Source organism: Pleurodeles waltl, chromosome 7, assembly GCF_031143425.1.
Source record: "Pleurodeles waltl isolate 20211129_DDA chromosome 7, aPleWal1.hap1.20221129, whole genome shotgun sequence".
Lineage (NCBI taxonomy): Eukaryota > Metazoa > Chordata > Amphibia > Caudata > Salamandridae > Pleurodeles > Pleurodeles waltl.
The window spans coordinates 512,867,063-512,886,596 of NC_090446.1; the positions used below are offsets into that span (position 1 = coordinate 512,867,063).

At 44.8% G+C, this 19,534-nt stretch overlaps 1 protein-coding gene across 4 annotated transcripts in view; it reads left to right on the forward strand.

Moving 5' to 3' along the window:
- Positions 1–13,573, forward strand: part of LOC138304285 (serine protease 27-like) — a 283,335-nt gene extending 269,762 nt beyond the window's left edge. For all 4 annotated transcript variants that reach the window (XM_069244219.1, XM_069244218.1, XM_069244220.1 and 1 more), the window contains one exon: positions 8,219–13,573. In XM_069244219.1, coding sequence (XP_069100320.1) covers positions 8,219–8,364 — 146 coding nt within the window. In that variant the 3' untranslated portion in view covers positions 8,365–13,573. The remainder of the gene's footprint in view (positions 1–8,218) is intronic.
- Positions 13,574–19,534: the final 5,961 nt, after the last annotated feature.

Sequence of the window (19,534 nt, forward strand, 5' to 3'; positions counted from 1 at the left end):
CAACAATTGTGTGGGGTCCACTCCATTTATCTTGGAGTGCTCTTGGGGCCACAGGCTCCAAGACCCACACTTTCTGCCCTGGTTGGTACTGAACCAAAACAGCCTTCTGATCATGCCATTGCTTCTGGAGCTCTTGGCTGGCCTGAAGTTTTTTACTGGCCTTTTTCATGTACTCATCCATCCTTGATCTGAGGCCAAGTACATAATCCACAATATCCTGCTTAGGAGCTTTTAAAGGTTGTTCCCAACCCTCCTTTACAAGTGTGAGTGGACCCCTAACAGGGTGTCCAAAAAGAAGTTCAAAGGGGCTGAAGCCCACTCCTTTCTGGGGTACCTCCCTGTATGCAAAAAGGAGGCATGGTAGAAGGATATCCCATCTCCTGCGGAGTTTTTCAGGGAGACCCATAATCATGCCTTTGAGAGTTTTATTAAATCTCTCCACCAGTCCATTTGTTTGTGGATGATAGGGTGTTGTGAACTTGTATGTTACACCACACTCCTTCCACATGGCCTTTAAGTATGCAGACATGAAATTGCTTCCCCTGTCTGATACTACTTCCTTTGGGAAGCCCACCCTGGAAAATATTCCCAGGAGGGCCTTTGCCACTGCAGGAGCTGTAGTGGTCCTTAAAGGAATTGCTTCAGGATATCTTGTGGCATGGTCCACTACCACTAAGATAAACCTATTGCCTGAAGCAGTAGGAGGGTCAAGGGGGCCAACTATGTCAACCCCTACCCTTTCAAAGGGAACCCCAACCACAGGCAGTGGGATAAGGGGTGCCTTTGGGGTGCCACCTGTCTTGCCACTGGCTTGACAGGTTTCACAGGACTTAGAAAATTCCTTTGTGTCCTCAGACATTCTAGGCCAATGAAACAGGGGAACAAGCCTGTCCCAAGTTTTCATTTGTCCTAGATGCCCAGCTAAGGGAATGTCATGTGCCAGTGTTAGGAGGAACTTTCTGTACTCCTGAGGAATCACTAATCTCCTGGCAGCTCCAGGTTTAGGATCCCTATGCTCAGTGTACAAGAGGTTGTCCTCCCAGTAAACTCTGTGAGAGTCACTGACATCCCCATTAGCCTGTTTGACAGCTTGCTGTCTGAGACCCTCTAATGTGGGACAGGTTTGCTGTGCCACACTCAGCTCCTCCCTGGCAGGCCCCCCTTCACCCAAAAGCTCAGCAGTGTCTGCTTCCAGCTCCTCTGGTGTAGGTTCTGCACAGGGAGGGAATTCTTCTTCCTCAGAAGTTGAATCCACTGTAGAGGGAGGGATAGTAGGAAGTGGTTTGCTTCTACTAGCCCTAGCTTTAGGGAGCACTTGGTCCATTGTTCCAGGATCCAAGCTTCCCTGTCCTTTTTGCTTTTTGGCCTGAGCCCTTGTCAAAGCAAAAATATGCCCTGGGATGCCCAGCATTGCTGCATGGGCCTCCAACTCCACATCTGACCAAGCTGATGTCTCCAAATCATTCCCTAATAGACAGTCTACAGGTAAATCTGAAGCTACCACAACTTTCTTTGGACCAGTTACCCCCCCCCCCAGTTGAGATTTACAACAGCCATGGGGTGGCTTTGTGTTATGTTGTGAGCATCGGTTACTTGGTACTGGTGTCCAAGTATGTGTTGTTCAGGGTGCACCAGTTTCTCAATCACCATTGTGACACTGGCACCTGTGTCCCTGTAGGCCTGGACCTCAACACCATTTATTAGGGTTAGTTGCTTGTACTTCTCCAAGTTATGGGGGCAAGCAACCAAAGTGGCTAAATCAATAGCCCCTTCAGAGACTAAAGTAGCCTCTGTGGTCTCCCTAATCAGACCAACCCCAACTAAATTACCAAAAGTGAGCCCAGCTACTCCCTTGGATTGGCTATTAGTAGGTTTGCTCCCACCACCACTGCTATTAGTAGGGACACTAGGTGTAGCAGTAGGGGTTGTAGTGGTAGGAGCTGTGGTGCCTTTCTTTGGACAACTGGGATCTGTTGTCCAATGGCCTTTTATTTTACATAAATAGCACCATGGTTTCTTTTCCTTGTTCTGATTAAAGGAGGATTTGGACCCACCACCCCCACCAGAGTGTTTTTGTGGGCCTGATGAAGACTCATTTTTAGATTTGTCCCCACCCTTGTCAGAAGACTTACCATCCTTCTTTTTGTTGCCATCTTTGTCACCCCCTGTATGAACTTTTCTGTTCACTCTTGTTCTGACCCATTTGTCTGCCTTCTTTCCCAATTCTTGGGGAGAGGTCAGATCTGAGTCCACCAAGTACTGGTGCAACAAATCAGACACACAATTATTAAGAATATGCTCTCTCAGGATCAAGTTATACAGGCTGTCATAATCAGTAACTTTACTGCCATGTAACCACCCCTCCAAGGCCTTCACTGAATGGTCAATAAAATCAACCCAGTCTTGTGAAGACTCCTTTTTGGTCTCTCTGAACTTTATCCTGTACTGTTCAGTGGTTAAGCCATAACCATCCAGGAGTGCATTCTTAAGAACTTGGAAATGATTAGCATCATTTTCTTTCACAGTAAGGAGCCTATCCCTACCTTTTCCACTAAATGATAGCCATAGGATAGCAGCCCACTGCCTTTGAGGGACATCCTGTACAACACAGGCCCTCTCAAGTGCAGCAAACCACTTGTTAATGTCATCCCCCTCCTTATAAGGGGGAACTATCTTGTGCAGATTCCTGGAATCATGCTCTTTTGCAGGATGACTATGGGGAATACTGCTGCTGCCACCATGGGTATCTAAACTCAACTTCTGTCTTTCCTTCTCTAATTCAAAAGACTGTCTATCCAAATCCAGCTGTTGCTTTTTAAGCTTCAGTCTGGTTTGTTCCACCCTCAACTTATTGAGTTCCCTCTCTAACATTCTGTCATCAGGGTTGGTGGGAGGGACATTTCTAGAAACAGAGCTATGATGGGAATGAACAGAAGGAGACCTGTCCCTTACAGAAGGCACCCTAACAGCTTGGTTTACAGAAACATTACTACCAGTATGGTGAGAATATATGCTTTTGCTATGATGTGAGACAACACTATTTATTTGGTGTGGCTCATCATCATTACCATCTATGCTAGATTGTCTAGTAATGGGCAGGCTAGGAAGTTTCTTTCCTGAATCTTTTCCTGGGGGAGTCCCTGAATCAGATTGGGAACTATTAGGTACTTTTTCAACAGATGGGGCACCTATGGCCTTATCCTGTTCTCTAAGCATGTTAAGTAACAGTTCCAAGGAAGGATTCTTCCCTACACTCAAACCTCTCTCTATACAGAGACTCCTTGCTCTTTTCCAGCTAAGGTTGTCATATGCAAGTTTGGACAGATCAACACTTTGGCCTGTGCCAGACATTTTTTAGAGAGAGTTAAAGTGATAGAAAAAGAGAAAAAAGTTTTCAGAACTTTTTGGAAAGACAGAAAAAACTTTTTAAACTTTTAAGAACTTTTTGAAAGTTTAAAAGTACTTTTCAGCACTTAGAAAAGAGTGAAAAGAGGAAATGCAAAACCTTTTGGCTATGTGTATATACACTGACCTTGTTTTGTATATTTTTCTCTTATGAAAAGTACAATGACAAGAGTGGTAAGTAGTCTCAAGCACTTATCCCACCACTGCACAACCAATGTAGGAGGCTGGACTGGCTTGTAGTGAGTACCAAGGGGTACTTGCACCTTGCACCAGGCCCAGTTATCCCTTATTAGTGTATAGGGTGTCTAGCAGCTTAGGCTGATAGATAATGGTAGCTTAGCAGAGCAGCTTAGGCTGAACTAGGAGACGTGTGAAGCTACTACAGTACCACTTAGTGTCATTTGCACAATATCATAAGAAAACACAATACACAGTTATACTAAAAATAAAGGTACTTTATTTTTATGACAATATGCCAAAGTATCTTAGAGTGTACCCTCAGTGAGAGGATAGGAAATATACACAAGATATATATACACAATAGCAAAAACATGCAGTATAGTCTTAGAAAACAGTGCAAACAATGTATAGTTACAATAGGATGCAATGGGGAAACATAGGGATAGGGGCAACACAAACCATATACTCCAAAAGTGGAATGCGAACCACAAATGGACCCCAACCCTATGTGACCTTATAGAGGGTCGCTGGGACTATTAGAAAATAGTGAGAGTTAGAAAAATAACCCTCCCCAAGACCCTGAAAAGTGAGTGCAAAGTGCACTAAAGTTCCCCTAAGGACAAAATAGTCGTGTTAGAGGAATAATGCAGGAAAGACACAAACCAGCAATGCAACAACTGTGGATTTCCAATCTAGGGTACCTGTGGAACAAGGGGACCAAGTCCAAAAGTCACAAGCAAGTCGGAGATGGGCAGATGCCCAGGAAATGCCAGCTGCGGGTGCAAAGAAGCTTCGACTGGACAGAAGAAGCTGAGGTTTCTGCAGGAACGAAAAGGGCTAGAGACTTCCCCTTTGGTGGACGGATCCCTCTCGCCTTGGAGAGTCGTGCAGAAGTGTTTTCCCGCCGAAAGGACGCCAACAAGCCTTGCTAGACGCAAATCGTGCGTTTGGCGTTTTTGGACGCTGCTGGGGCCCAGGAGGTGGCAAATTGGACCTGAAGAGAGAGGGGACGTCGAGCAAGACAAAGAGCCCTCACTGAAGCAGGTAGCACCCGGAGAAGTGCCAGAAACAGGCACTACGAGGATGCGTGAAACGGTGCTCGCCGAAGTTGCACAAAGGAGTCCCACGTCGCCGGAGACCAACTTAGAAAGTCGTGCAATACAGGTTAGAGTGCCGTGGACCCAGGCTTGGCTGTGCACGAAGGATTTCCGCCGGAAGTGCACAGGGGCCGGAGTAGCTGCAAAGTCGCGGTTCCCAGCAATGCAGCCCAGCGAGGTGAGGCAAGGACTTACCTCCACCAAACTTGGGCTGAAGAGTCACTGGACTGTGGGGGTCACTTGGACAGAGTCGCTGGATTCGAGGGACCTCGCTCGTCGTGCTGAGAGGAGACCCAAGGGACCGGTAATGCAGCTTTTTGGTGCCTGCGGTTTGCAGGGGGAAGATTCCGTCGACCCACGGGAGATTTCTTCGGAGCTTCTGGTGCAGAGAGGAGGCAGGCTACCCCCACAGCATGCACAAGCAGGAAAACAGTCGAGAAGGCGGCAGGATCAGCGTTACAGAGTTGCAGTAGTCGTCTTTGCTACTATGTTGCAGGTTTGCAGGCTTCCAGCGCGGTCAGCGGTCGTTTCCTTATCAGAAGGTGAAGAGAGAGATGCAGAGGAACTCGGATGAGCTCTTGCATTCGTTATCTGAAGTTTCCCCAGAGACAGAGACCCTAAATAGCCAGAAAAGAGGGTTTGGCTACCTAGGAGAGAGGATAGGCTACTAACACCTGAAAGAGCCTATCAGCAGGAGTCTCTGACGTCACCTGGTGGCACTGGCCACTCAGAGCAGTCCAGTGTGCCAGCAGCACCTCTGTTTCCAAGATGGCAGAGGTCTGGAGCACACTGGAGGAGCTCTGGACACCTCCCAGGGGAGGTGCAGGTCAGGGGAGTGGTCCCTCCCCTTTCCTTTGTCCAGTTTCGCGCCAGAGCAGGGGCTAAGGGGTCCCTGAACCGGTGTAGACTGGCTTATGCAGAATTGGGCACATCTGTGCCCAACAAAGCATTTCCAGAGGCTGGGGGAGGCTACTCCTCCCCTGCCTTCACACCATTTTCCAAAGGGAGAGGGTGTCACACCCTCTCTCAGAGGAAGTTCTTTGTTCTGCCATCCTGGGCCAGGCCTGGCTGGACCCCAGGAGGGCAGCTGCCTGTCTGAGGGGTTGGCAGCAGCAGCAGCTGCAGTGAAACCCCAGGAAGGGCAGTTTGGCAGTACCAGGGTCTGTGCTACAGACCACTGGGATCATGGGATTGTGCCAACTATGCCAGGATGGCATAGAGGGGGCAATTCCATGATCATAGACATGTTACATGGCCATATTCGGAGTTACCATTGTGAAGCTACATGTAGGTAGTGACCTATATGTAGTGCACGCGTGTAATGGTGTCCCCGCACTCACAAAGTTCAGGGAATTGGCTCTGAACAATGTGGGGGCACCTTGGCTAGTGCCAGGGTGCCCTCACACTAAGTAACTTTGCACCTAACCTTTACCAGGTAAAGGTTAGACATATAGGTGACTTATAAGTTACTTAAGTGCAGTGTAAAATGGCTGTGAAATAACGTGGACGTTATTTCACTCAGGCTGCAGTGGCAGGCCTGTGTAAGAATTGTCAGAGCTCCCTATGGGTGGCAAAAGAAACGCTGCAGCCCATAGGGATCTCCTGGAACCCCAATACCCTGGGTACCTCAGTACCATATACTAGGGAATTATAAGGGTGTTCCAGTAAGCCAATGTAAATTGGTAAAAATGGTCACTAGCCTGTCAGTGACAATTTGGAAAGAAATGAGAGAGCATAACCACTGAGGTTCTGATTAGCAGAGCCTCAGTGAGACAGTTAGTCACTACACAGGTAACACATTCAGGCACACTTATGAGCACTGGGGCCCTGGGTTACCAGGGTCCCAGTGACACATACAACTAAAACGACATATATACAGTGAAAAATGGGGGTAACATGCCAGGCAAGATGGTACTTTCCTACAAGAGCTATTAGCGTTTTCTTCCCAAACAAACTGAAAATAAAAAGTAAAACAGTTGACATAAGTGGCCGGTTCAAAGCGACGCCGTGAGCTCGCAGACAGACAAAAGGAACAAGCATTTGAAATGCAAGAACAGAAAATGTGCGAGGGAGGAATGGAGTAAACAAAGTCACATATGATTGCAGATGAAAATAAGTAATATACGAGAGCCTTGTAAACAGAAACAGCCTGGAGCCACTGAAACATCCAGCACTCTGGTCAAATGCTATTAGCCTTTGAAAAAAGTAATCCCTAAGCACATGCTACATAGGCACAAGTGGAAGGGTACAAGTACTAGGGCCATGCTCCAGGGGAGTGTTCAACTGTAGAAAAGGTGGGACAAAGAGAAAGGATTGACCATTAGCAAGCAAGGATTTTTTAAGGACACTGAAACAAACCAGTGAAAAAGCAGAGACACCACAAAGAAGTATAGAAGTATATACTAAAGTATATACAAGAGGTCTTGAATTCTCGACCTAAAAACTACCCTCATAAGTGTGGAAAAGGCTGCTTTTATTGAAACAGGTGCACATTAAGAATCACAAACCATGGCCACTGGCCTTACATACCTACCTTCTCACAAACAATTAATTTGCTGACCAAAACCTACCCTCTGCCACCCTGACTATCCCACTTACAAGACCCCTCCCCGATAAGCCTTTCCTTGTTATATTGCTGTGCCCAACTTTTGACATACTCCCCAATACCAACACTGTAACTCTTAACTCTAAACAACTAGCCTCTAATGAACTACCTCTTAACCTTAAACTTCCGGCTTATCTCACCCATTCACTGTGTTTTACCGATGTAAACTCAACATAACGTTCTGTAACCTTCTGTACAAACTTTCCATGCCACCGCTATGCACTTGATTCAAGGGACAAACTACAAAAACAGAAATCCCCCTATATACACCTGCTCCATCAAAACCAATCAACATAAACAAATTCCAAACCTGACTAATAATTCAACATAAAAAAGGAAGTGGAGGGTGGGGAAAAAGCTGAGAAATGGCTGGACATCAGCCACCAGGCCACAAAAACTATAATGGAGGAAGCCCAAATGAGCCCTAATTATAAAGGAATTGGGCTATGTTGGGCTCCAAAGTAGCCAACACCTCAACACCTTCCCCCCTCCCCAGAAGACCTCACTATGTTCATTTGTGGTGAAGTGTGGCACACTGGTTAGAGCAGCAGACCCTGATACAAAGATCTGGCCCAGGGCCAGGGTTCAATTCCCTTGGACCAGATAATTATCGCCCTCGGGTGTCTAATCTAATTAATGGGTCCCACTCTGGACAATAGCTTGCTTAATCTTCCCAATGACCCTCACAGCACTTGGATGCTTGGCTTTACCCTGGGGCTGTCCAGGAGTGGGCGCCTCACAGGGAAAACACGAGTGATGTCATATTCTGTAATGCCATGATGTCACTTGCATTCTGCCCAATCTCGTTTGTTTACCCACTGGTTTTATTAGGACTTGTGACCAGATCTCAGGGATAGAAAGAACAACTGTGATTTTCGGAAGACTCTTGGGCTGTGTGAATGATCTCTTTCTCTCTGTGTTTGTATTTCAGGGAGACTCTGGAGGACCCCTTGTGTGCAAATTCCGAGACATTTGGCTGCAGGCCGGTGTTGTGAGCTGGGGACCGTCCCCATGCGCCTCGCCCAACCAACCCGGGGTATATGCCTCGCTCACGTTCTACCACGGCTGGATCCGTGACCATGTGCCGGAAATAGAGTTTGTGTCGGGAACCAGCAGACTTCCAGCCGTACACAGTACTCTTCTCAGGTTAACCGCCCTGCTGGTACTGAGCTCATTTCTACTAAATGTGTCCTGAAATATAGAGCTCCGAGACTTCCCTGAACCCGGGAGTGGCTCATCCAGCTCAGGTTTTCTTTGCAGTCTGGAATGTCCAGTCCTGGTTCTATAATTAGATAAACACCACAACACGTCCCAGAGTGCGAACAAATAACTTGATTGAACGAGATATGCCATGTGAAATTTCTGGAATAACAAGGAACTGCAGACAAAAACGAAATTTGTGGAACTGAACAACGTGTTTGTGAACTCTTAAATGCACTGCATTCAGTATTTTTCCTTATAGATTAATTAGTGCCTAACAAACGTCTGCGTGGAAACATGAACATAATGCTCAGAAGCCCTCTGTCACTACGCCTGACATTACACACTGAGAGTCAAACACTGTAGCTACCTTTAACACACGCGTATTCCAGAATGCCATTGACTAAAAAAAAATCACAGTCCTGGTGAGAAATGGTAAATACACGATACATACAGGTATAGCATTTATTTGCGCCAATATAGCGCAATCATTTCGGATGGTTTAGAGGGAGGGGTACTTGTAACCTACTCGAGTTCGAGACCTACAAAATTACTTGGCACTAACGAGAAACACATTGTAGGCCTGCCCCAAACCCACATCAGCGATAATTAAATTGTACAGTATTTTCATTACACATTTATATAAAACGCCATATGTTGGTTATACAGATTTGAATTCACTCTTTTCCCCTATGCAAGACCACAAAATATGTTGCCTCTCACCCTTAAACTTCCTAGCCTTAGAAACGGGTGAGGGTGGAAAGCAGGTGGACATTCATGTCAACTTCTTGGGTGGGCGTTTGATTTGCAGGGAAAAAGAGTGAGTGAGGCGATACATGTCCAGCTCCTACCTTCCACTGGCCGTTTGCCTGTCTGTGCCCTAGTCAAACAGGATGACTTTAGAAGCCATCCCAGAGTCATAGGATGATCATCCAACTACAACAGAAGCCATTTTCACATCATCAGACATCATCAAGCTCATGAAGTCATCAGCAGAGTTTAGAAACTTGGGCTTGATGATTTGAGGATGACTTGAAAATGAGCATCTGATGACTTCACAAGATGTGATTGTTCCCGATGACTTGAGGATTGATTTAAAATGACCTGCTGATTACTTCACAGGCACTAACTTTTTGTCTTCAGTTAAAATGTTACCTGATTACTAAAGAATGGTCTGCTGATTACTTTAGAAGCACAGGTCCATTTTGATTCAGTTATTCTTAGCAAACTAGAAATTGTGCTGAATGGTTTTGGAATTACCTGTTGATTACTTAAAAATAAACATCATTTTAATATTTAAGAAATTTTATGTTGTTTACAAAAATACAATGTACTTTAAATTACACTATGAACATGCATGTCACAGGTTCCCATAAGTGGGGAAAAGAGGACAGTCTTCTATAGACAACTGTGAGTAGCATGCAGTTTACAAAGTTGTCCCAGCTAAATGGCTCAGTAAGCCTAGAGCCGATTGCATATATTTTTGTGTATCCTGCATTCACATACTCCATTTGCAGAAACAGTGAGGAATGATTAACTGCTTCTTTTGCATAAAACGCTGTGAAAATTGCATGTCATGTTCACATACCAACACAACAGCTCAGACGGGGTAGGTAATGCTTTAGCAATGTGTGAGTAACCTGGAAATCATGAGTTGTAAACACAGTAGGGGAGTCAATGCACCCAAGGCAAAGAGCTACTTCTATGTAACAGGTTTATTTCAATATTGTTACAATATCTCATTTGGTTGACCCTTTGTTGCGGACCATATATTCCTATTCAGGTAACACAGCCCAATGGATTGTTGGTTTTTTTCTGATGCTGAAATCTAGCTGTAATTCCACCATTCCTGCAGGTACAATCCATCAGAAAAGCTGTGCATACGATCATGCTTGCACTCTGTCGCATTAATAAAAAGTCAATGAGTGGAGGGTAAAATGTCGGGATCTGTAACCTGCAGCTGTCATGTTTCCCAGGTCTCTGTGTGGCAAGTTAGCCCAGTCCTGTTTTTTTCTTAGCATTCTGGGTCTTGCAGTCTTGGTTTTACATTGAGTTAAATAAGACTACAAGTCCCAGAACGCAGAGAAAAAACCTAGACTGAAGCGGCTAGTTGCACATAGACATAGGAAACCTGTCAGGACTGTGCTGTGTTATGTAATATTTGTTAGCACAGTGTAGCCCAGTTCTATTGCTGGTAGTCACAGATTCGAGTAGTGCAAAAACCAAAGATTATTTTATTGACCTCAAAAGGATGAAGGGCTGAGCAAGTTATTCCACAATTATAACCTGCCGCTTGCACATATGAAGAGACAGATCTATGCCGTAGGTGCATTAACCAAATTGTTCTTTTGTGCAACTGTCATTAATGCCTGCTCTGCTTCTCCACCAAGTTGATACTTCTGTTTCATCATCTATTTACTTTATCCTATGCGCCCTCCTTTTTTGGCTTTTTTTTCGTGTGTGTACAGGTTTACTATCGTAGCTTTCTGTCCACTCAGCAGGGTGATTTTACATCACTATACGTTTCGACAGTCTGTACTGCTGTTTTCATATTTCTAATTTAAAAGTAAATATTTTTTCAAACCATTTAAATTGGAACACATTACTGCAATATTTTTGCCTCCCTTGTTCATTTGCATACAGCAGAAGTGAAGATGTCAGTCCACGCCGTAATTTAAATTAGCACAGGACTATTCTTGCATAAATCAGAATAATTGCTCGCATTGGACGAGGTAGTCTAAAAGGAACCTTGAAATAGCATTCTCTGATTTCCAAATGCATAGTTCCAGTGTACACAGAGCTCAAATCTGCAAAGCTTTATCGCCCAAGCGTTTTGTATGTGAATAACCAGTCTTTTAGACTCGTTTTATGCCAGTCACTCCCAAGCATTATTTTTGCAGTTACTTCGAAACCCTAACTAATTGGCAAAGTAAGGGACTGAGTTTTATTTCCCTAAACAAAAATGGCTTTTATAATCGAAAGGTTTCTTTACACCCATTAATTCAAGTGAAATAGTCTGTTGGGATGCAAGCTTCTTACGCTGCACCACAATGTGTTTAACCCTTTGTATTCAGATTTACTAGAAAATATACAGGAGCCACCAGAGCTGTGGGTAATATCAATATCATGCTGTAAGTATCAGACACCTTTTTTACAGGTTTGTTAAGTGCAAACTCCACTCAAGGGCATCGAGAACCAGATTATATCAGATAAAGTCAAATTCATTTGTACTTTTTAATGAACGGGGAGATTATACCGGAATCACATGATGTAAGGGACTCAAAGTTTTAAACCACACTCCCCGTCATATCATCAACTATTATAGTAAAACTCTCGCAGTTAAATGCAGGTAATATTCTTTTATTTCCAGCCTGCAGTCTTCCAGTTTGACTATTATTTTTTTAAATCAATAATCGGTACATTCCTATTTATTTTGAGCTGCTGTATGCCTGCCTTCATGTCAGTCATGAGTTTTTAATAAAGATTGTTGAAAACAAGTACAAGAGTGTACCTGCAATTGACTTTGTTGTTCTTCACCCACCTCCTGGCCGTCTTAGCCAATCAGCGCGGTTGTTGTCGGCTATCAAGGTACTCAGGCAGGTCTTTGTTTCACATGTTGCTGAAACCGAGACGAGAAGCACCGAGACTCAAAGCAGCAAAAAGCCAGGAATTTGCATGCAGAAGGAGCCACGAGCCCTGCTGCTCTTTATCCCCTTTGAGAAAAACAGGAGGGAACAGGGATGGTCTTACCCGCGCTGCATCAGGAAGGGAAAGCATAGGTGAGATAGGACAAGTGAAAAGTGAGGCACTGAGAGGCACCTCCTGCCCCATTAAGCCTGAGAAGTGGCCACTTTCCGTCAGGGCAGACATCAAGGAAGGGGCCAAACATCATAATCATCAGAGAGGGGACTATGGGAAGCCGTTCATGTCAAAATTACAGCTCCCCTTATTGGACACCTCCTGAAATGCATAGCGTGCTGCAAAATGAATATGACATAAACCAGAATGAATGTACTATGTGTCAAAATAATTATGATACCTGGCAGAGTGAATCTGAATTGAACCAAAACAAATATGAAACCTGGCAGAATGAATATGCTACTTAGTGATTAATATGAATAACACACACACCAAATTGAATAAGAAATATACCGAAATATATTTTAAATCATACTGAAATTAATATGGCCCTCACTGTAAACAATAAAGCAATCACTGAAATGAATACAATATTCACCAAAAAGAATGGGGCATTTCTTGAAATGATTGACTTATACCAAGAGAAATATGACATACATTAAAATTAATATGGCCGATTGAAAATAATATATAATATTGAAATTAATATATTATATTCTGAAAAGAAAACAATGCACATTGAAACTAATACAATGTACATTGAAATGAACATTAACCATGTTGCAATGAATTTGAATTGTGTTGAAATGAATATTACCGAGATGGCAACGAATATGAGACATACAGAAATGAATAGGAGATGATTAAAAATTAATATGGCTTGTGTTGAAATTAATGCAACCCCATTGAATTGAAGCTGACTTGTCTTCAAATAAGTATGACCACAGCTGAAATTCACATGAGATTTGTTAAAACGAATATGGCACACCTTTAAATTAATATGACACATATTCAAACTAATATGATAGATATTCAAATTAATATGATATATGCTAAAATTGATACGTTGCATCTTAAAATTAATATGACAAGTGTTAATATGAATATGACCTACGTTGAAATGAATATGACCCTCATTTAAATAAATTTGACATGTTTTAAAATTAATACGAGTAACGTTAAAATGATCATGACATTTATCACACCTTGCATTGAAAGCGATATGATATACATTGACATGATTATGATATATGTTGCAATGGATATGATTCATGTTAAAATTAAGATGTGTTAATATGAATGAAGCATCCAGTGAAAGAAAGATGACACATGCTAAGATGAATATGACATGCATTGAAACAAATATGAGTTCCACCGAAATTAATTCAACATGTCTTAAACTGAATATGACCAATGCTGAAATTAAAATGAAACCTGTCAAAATGAATATGTTGTGCTTTGAAATTGATATGATACACAGCAAATTAAATACTGCATATATTGAAATTAATATGACCTATGTTGAAATGGATATGACCTGTGTTAAAATTATTATGACAGGTGTTAAGGTGAATATGACATCCATTGAAATGAATGACATTCATAGAAAGGAACATGACACATGTTAAGATGAATATGAGCCACTTTGAAATGAATGACACCTGATGAAATTAATATGGCCCACATCAAAAGTTATATGACATTCTGTAACATGAATATCACACTTTTTTAAATGAAAATTAAACTGTGAGATAAATGTAACATGCTTTGAAATTAATTAGGCAAATATTGAAATGAACACAAGCTATGTTTAAATTAATATGACTCCTGTTTCAATGAATATGGCTTGCTCTTAACTTATGTGGATTTGCTTTAAAATGAATATTACATATTGAAATTAATGTTATATATTCTCAAAGGGTCACATTACGAGTTTGGCGGTTTGTGCACCACCATGGCGGCGGTGTGACCGCCATCTGCTTGGCAGTCAGACCACAGTATTACGATGCTGACAGTCCCATAAGCAAAGACTGCTGCAGTCCCGCCAGCACCACCAGGCAGCGCAGACCACTGCGGTGGCGAGGCAGGCCAAAAAGGCCGACGGAGCTGGTGTTTTGGATGGCAACATGATGTTGCCTACCGCCATCGTGACCATGGCAGTCCAACCACCACATCCCAGCAGGTGGAAACGGAAAGCATAAAGGAAGCAACTCACCTGCAGGCAGTGTTACATGACCTGTGCCGCCATGGAGCCCATCACACACACGTCCTGCCGCAGGTGCTGCTCATCGATGGACCCACACAGCACCCACATTGCAACACAAAGGAAGGTCAATGGAATGCACAATAGGTTGTGAAATGAATATCCAAGGCTCACAATGCAAACAATACCTACATAATAGTGATGGCGACATCAGGAGCATTCATGGACACATTTCACTTTGCACATACCCCTAAAATGCCATGTTGCTGAAAGCAGTACAGTATCCTGAAGAAGGTGACATAGAAATGCTCACGTCACACTGGAAACATGTCAACAATGCACACTTCACCATGTGTAAATTGTCCTAATTGAGTCATGGAGGTAGTACTAATGTTGATCAGATATACTACATATTTGGCATGGAAATGTACACTGTAGTCAAAATGTGCAAATTGACAGGGAGATATGTTGCTAAAATACATAACACAATGAAACAGGTAGCCCCCGGAAAACCACCACTACTATATGGCACCCCTTGCAATGACAAACTCGGATTGCATCAGTAGAAGCCATTAGTTCTTTGCATATTGGAGAGGTCCAGGGATTTACATTACCTTGTAGAAGGCCCTGGGCATGTTGCTCAATGGGAAGCTACATCACTGTCTTCATTTTGGTCCTGCAAACCCAGTTGTCCGTGGATGAATGGTTCTACCCAACCACATGTGATTCCAACAAAACTGTAAGACACTCCATGATGTGTGCCAACAGTGAGGCAACAAATCTTTCCCATTTAACATGTGCAGTGCACTTTGCCCCTTGATGCCACATCAATGGCATGGAAATGGGCATTGTGTGTAAAAACTCTAGCCCTACATGTCATATCTCTCATTGCTACTGAAGTTGTACATGCCAAATGACATGCAATGACGGGTGAGAGTATGTGTGAGCCAACAATCAATGGTGACACACTCCTGTCTGTGGCACCACATAAAATGTAGCCCCATTAAATATGTCCAATTCCAAAGACAGGTTGGCATGCAACTATATGTGAGGTGTGGCCGCCCACATTAGAAGGACAGCCCTATCTGAATCTCTGAGATCTTCTGGCCCAGCACCTCAAGTCCTTCCACCTCTTGCAACAGTGGGCACTTTGCTGGCTATGGAACCCCAGATCTGCACCTCCTGGGCGATGGCTCTCCAAATCTTCTTCTTTCGATGGGTGTTTACCTATATGGATGCAAAAAACAAATCAAGCGATTACAAACACAAGTTTTTGCTCAAATGGTTGTGTCACATACATCAGAAACACCAAGCATAAGATGGGCAATTTGTCAACACACCACAAGTGTGAAGCACATGCCAATAAGTACAGGGACATGACTACACACTTTTGGATTCATCTGCTGACTAACCCACTACCCTGCTCAAGGCCTACAATGACTAAGCAAGCATAAAGACATCAGTTATTCGATGCCCCAGCAACATGTACTGTGATGTGAGCCACAATGAAACACCACACAGCAATGTGGTTTCTGAAGGGTAAACTCGTTAGGCCTGACTGGACAAACACATTTACACTCTGCAACACTGACTCAATGCATATAGTCCCCACAGGCAACTATCATAGTACAGACTTCACCCTTACACTTGAGTGACAATGAAAGGGCTTGCATGGTGGGCACGGAAAGTATCTTCCCTGTGCATGTGTGGACATGTGGCATAGCAAATGCAGACTCATGTCACTTCAGAGTAGGTTTCGGTGGTATGTACTTGTACCACAAAACACTCCTTTAAACATATGTTTCTAACCTACAAAGAGAACAACTCAGCGAGTTGAGCATCACAGGATGGAGTGCTGGGGACCTGGGCCAGGATGTGCACAAAGGAATTCTGCAAATAGTGCACAGAGGCCTCAGGAGATGAAGAAGACGCAGTACACAGGGGTACCGTTACTCTCAGGAAAGGCAAGGTCCTACCTCCTCCAAATTGCGTCAGCAGGACCTCAGGACAGCCTATGTCGATGGGGTCCACCCTCTGTGTCCTTAGGAGCACGCTCTTCACTGTGAGAGGAGTCCAAGGGTACTGGTTGTCATCTTGGAAGGTGACTGCGTGAGCAGGGGAGTGACTCTGTCATCCCACGGGAGATTTCTTCGGTCCTTGTGCAGGATGAAGACAGGAAGTTTCCCAGAGCGTACACACCGTGGAAATTGTTGCAGTTGCTGGCTGGAGCCGAAGTTGCAGAAGAAAAGTATCCCTTGTGGATACTTTGTTGCTGTTACAGCGGTTCCTGGAGCAGGATGCGGTGGATCCGAGGTCAGAGGGTGAAGTAGTAGTTGCATAGGATTGCTGGAGAAAACTTGCAAGCAGAATCTGAAGAGAACCGAGAGGAGAGACCATAAATAGCCCTTAGAGGGGGATTGGCTACCTCATCAGGTAAGGACCTATCAGGAGGGGTCTCTGATATCACCTGCGGCACTGGATACTCAGAGCCCTCCAGAGTGCCCCCACACCTTGCAAAGCAAGATGGCTGAAGTCTGGGACACACCTGAGGAGCTCTGGGCACCACCCCTGGGGTGGTGATGGACAGGGTAGTGGTCACTCCTTTTCCTTTGTCCAGTTTCGCACCAGAGCAGGGGACAAGGGGTCCCTGAACCGGTGTAGACTGGTTTATGCAAGGATGGCACCATCTGTGCCCTTCAAGGCTTTTCCAGAGGCTTGGGGAGGCTACCCCTACCCAGCCTGTAACACCTATTTCAAAAGGGAGAGGGTGTAACACCATGCTCTCAGAGGAAATGCTTTGTTATGCCTTCCTGGGACTGAGCTGCTCAGACCCCAGGAGGGCAGAACCCTGTCTGTGAGGTGGCAGCAGCTGTAGCTGCAGGGCAAGTCTCAGAGAGCTGGTTTGGCAATGCTGGAACCCCCAGGATGCATGGAATTGGCTCCCCAATACCAGATTTGGAATGGAGGGACAATTCCATGATCTTAGACATGTTACATGGCCATATTTGGAGTTACCATTGTGAAACTGCATATAGGTATTGACCTATATGTAGTGCACCTGTGTAATGGCGTCCCCGCACTCACAAAGTCCCGGGAAATGGCCCTGAACTATGTGGGGAATCTTTGCTATTGCAAGTCTTCCCTCACACTTAGTAACTTTGCACCTAACCTTCAGCAAGTGAGGGTTATACATATTGGTGACTTATAAGTTACTTAAGTGCAGTGAAAATGGCTGTGAAATAGTGTGTGCACTATTTCACACAGGCTGCAATGTCAGGCCTGTGCAAGAGTTTGTCTGAGCTCCCTATGTGTGGCAAAAGAAATGCTTCAGCCCATATGGATCTCCTGGAACCCCAATGCCCTGGGTACCTAGGTACCATATACCAGGGACTTATTAGGGGGGTCCAGTTTGCCAATTGAAATTGGTAAATTAAGTCACTAGCCTACAGTGACAAATTTAAAAGCAGAGAGAGCATTAGCACTGAGGTTCTGGTTAGCAGAGCCTCAGTGACACAGTCAAGCACTATATAGACACACACATTAGGCCATAAACTATGAGCACTGGGGTCCTGACCAGCAGGATCCCAGTGAGACAGGCAATAACATACTGACTGTAGGAAAGTACCATCTTGCCTGGCATGTTACCCCCATTTTTCACTGTATATATGTTGTTTTAGTTGTATGTGTCACTGGGACCCTGTCATCCAGGGCCCCAGTGCTCATAAGTGTGCCTGAATGTGTTACCTGTGTAGTGACTAACTGTCTCACTGAGGCTCTGCTAATCAGAACCTCAGTGGTTATGCTCTCTCATTTCTTTCCAAATTGTCACTAACAGGCTAGTGACCAATTTTACCAATTTACATTGGCTTACTGGAACACCCTTATAATTCCCTAGTATATGGTACTGAGGTACCCAGGGTATTGGGGTTCCAGGAGATCCCTATGGGCTGCAGCATTTCTTTTGCCACCCATAGGGAGCTCTGACAATTCTTACACAGGCCTGCCACTGCAGCCTGAGTGAAATAACGTCCACGTTATTTCACAGCCATTTTACACTGCACTTAAGTAACTTATAAGTCACCTATATGTCTAACCTTTACCTGGTAAAGGTTAGGTGCAAAGTTACTTAGTGTGAGGGCACCCTGGCACTAGCCAAGGTGCCCCCACATTGTTCAGGGCCAATTCCCCGGACTTTGTGAGTGCGGGGACACCATTACACGTGTGCACCACATATAGGTCACTACCTATATGTGGCTTCACAATGGTAACTCCGAATATGGCCATGTAACATGTCTATGATCATGGAATTGCCCCCTCTATGCCATCCTGGCATAGTTGGCACAATCCCATGATCCCAGTGGTCTGTAGCACAGACCCTGGTACTGCCAAACTGCCCTTCCTGGGGTTTCACTGCAGCTGCTGCTGCTGCCAACCCCTCAGACAGGCATCTGCCCTCCTGGGGTCCAGCCAGGCCTGGCCCAGGATGGCAGAACAAAGGACTTCCTCTGAGAGAGGGTGTTACACCCTCTCCCTTTGGAAAATGGTGTGAAGGCAGGGGAGGAGTAGCCTCCCCCAGCCTCTGGAAATGCTTTCTTGGGCACAGATGTGCCCAATTCTGCATAAGCCAGTCTACACCGGTTCAGGGGACCCCTTAGCCCTGCTCTGGCGCAAAACTGGACAAAGGAAAGGGGAGTGAGCACTCCCCTGACCTGCACCTCCCCTGGGAGGTGTCCAGAGCTCCTCCAGTGTGCTCCAGACCTCTGCCATCTTGGAAACAGAGGTGCTGCTGGCACACTGGATTGCTCTGAGTGGCCAGTGCCACCAGGTGACGTCAGAGACTCCTTCTGATAGGCTCCTTCAGGTGTTGCTAGCCTATCCTCTCTCCTAGGTAGCCAAACCCTCTTTTCTGGCTATTTAGGGTCTCTGTCTCTGGGGAAACGGTAGATAACGAATGCAAGAGCTCATCCGAGTTCCTCTGCATCTCTCTCTTCACCTTCTGCCAAGGAATCGACTGCTGACCGCGCTGGAAGCCTGCAAAACTGCAACATAGTAGCGAAGACGACTACTGCAACTCTGTAACGCTGATCCTGCCGCCTTCTCAACTGTTTTCCTGGTGGTGCATGCTGTGGGGGTAGTCTGCCTCCTCTCTGCACTAGAAGCTCCGAAGAAATCTCCAGTGGGTCGACGGAATCTTCCCCCTGCAAC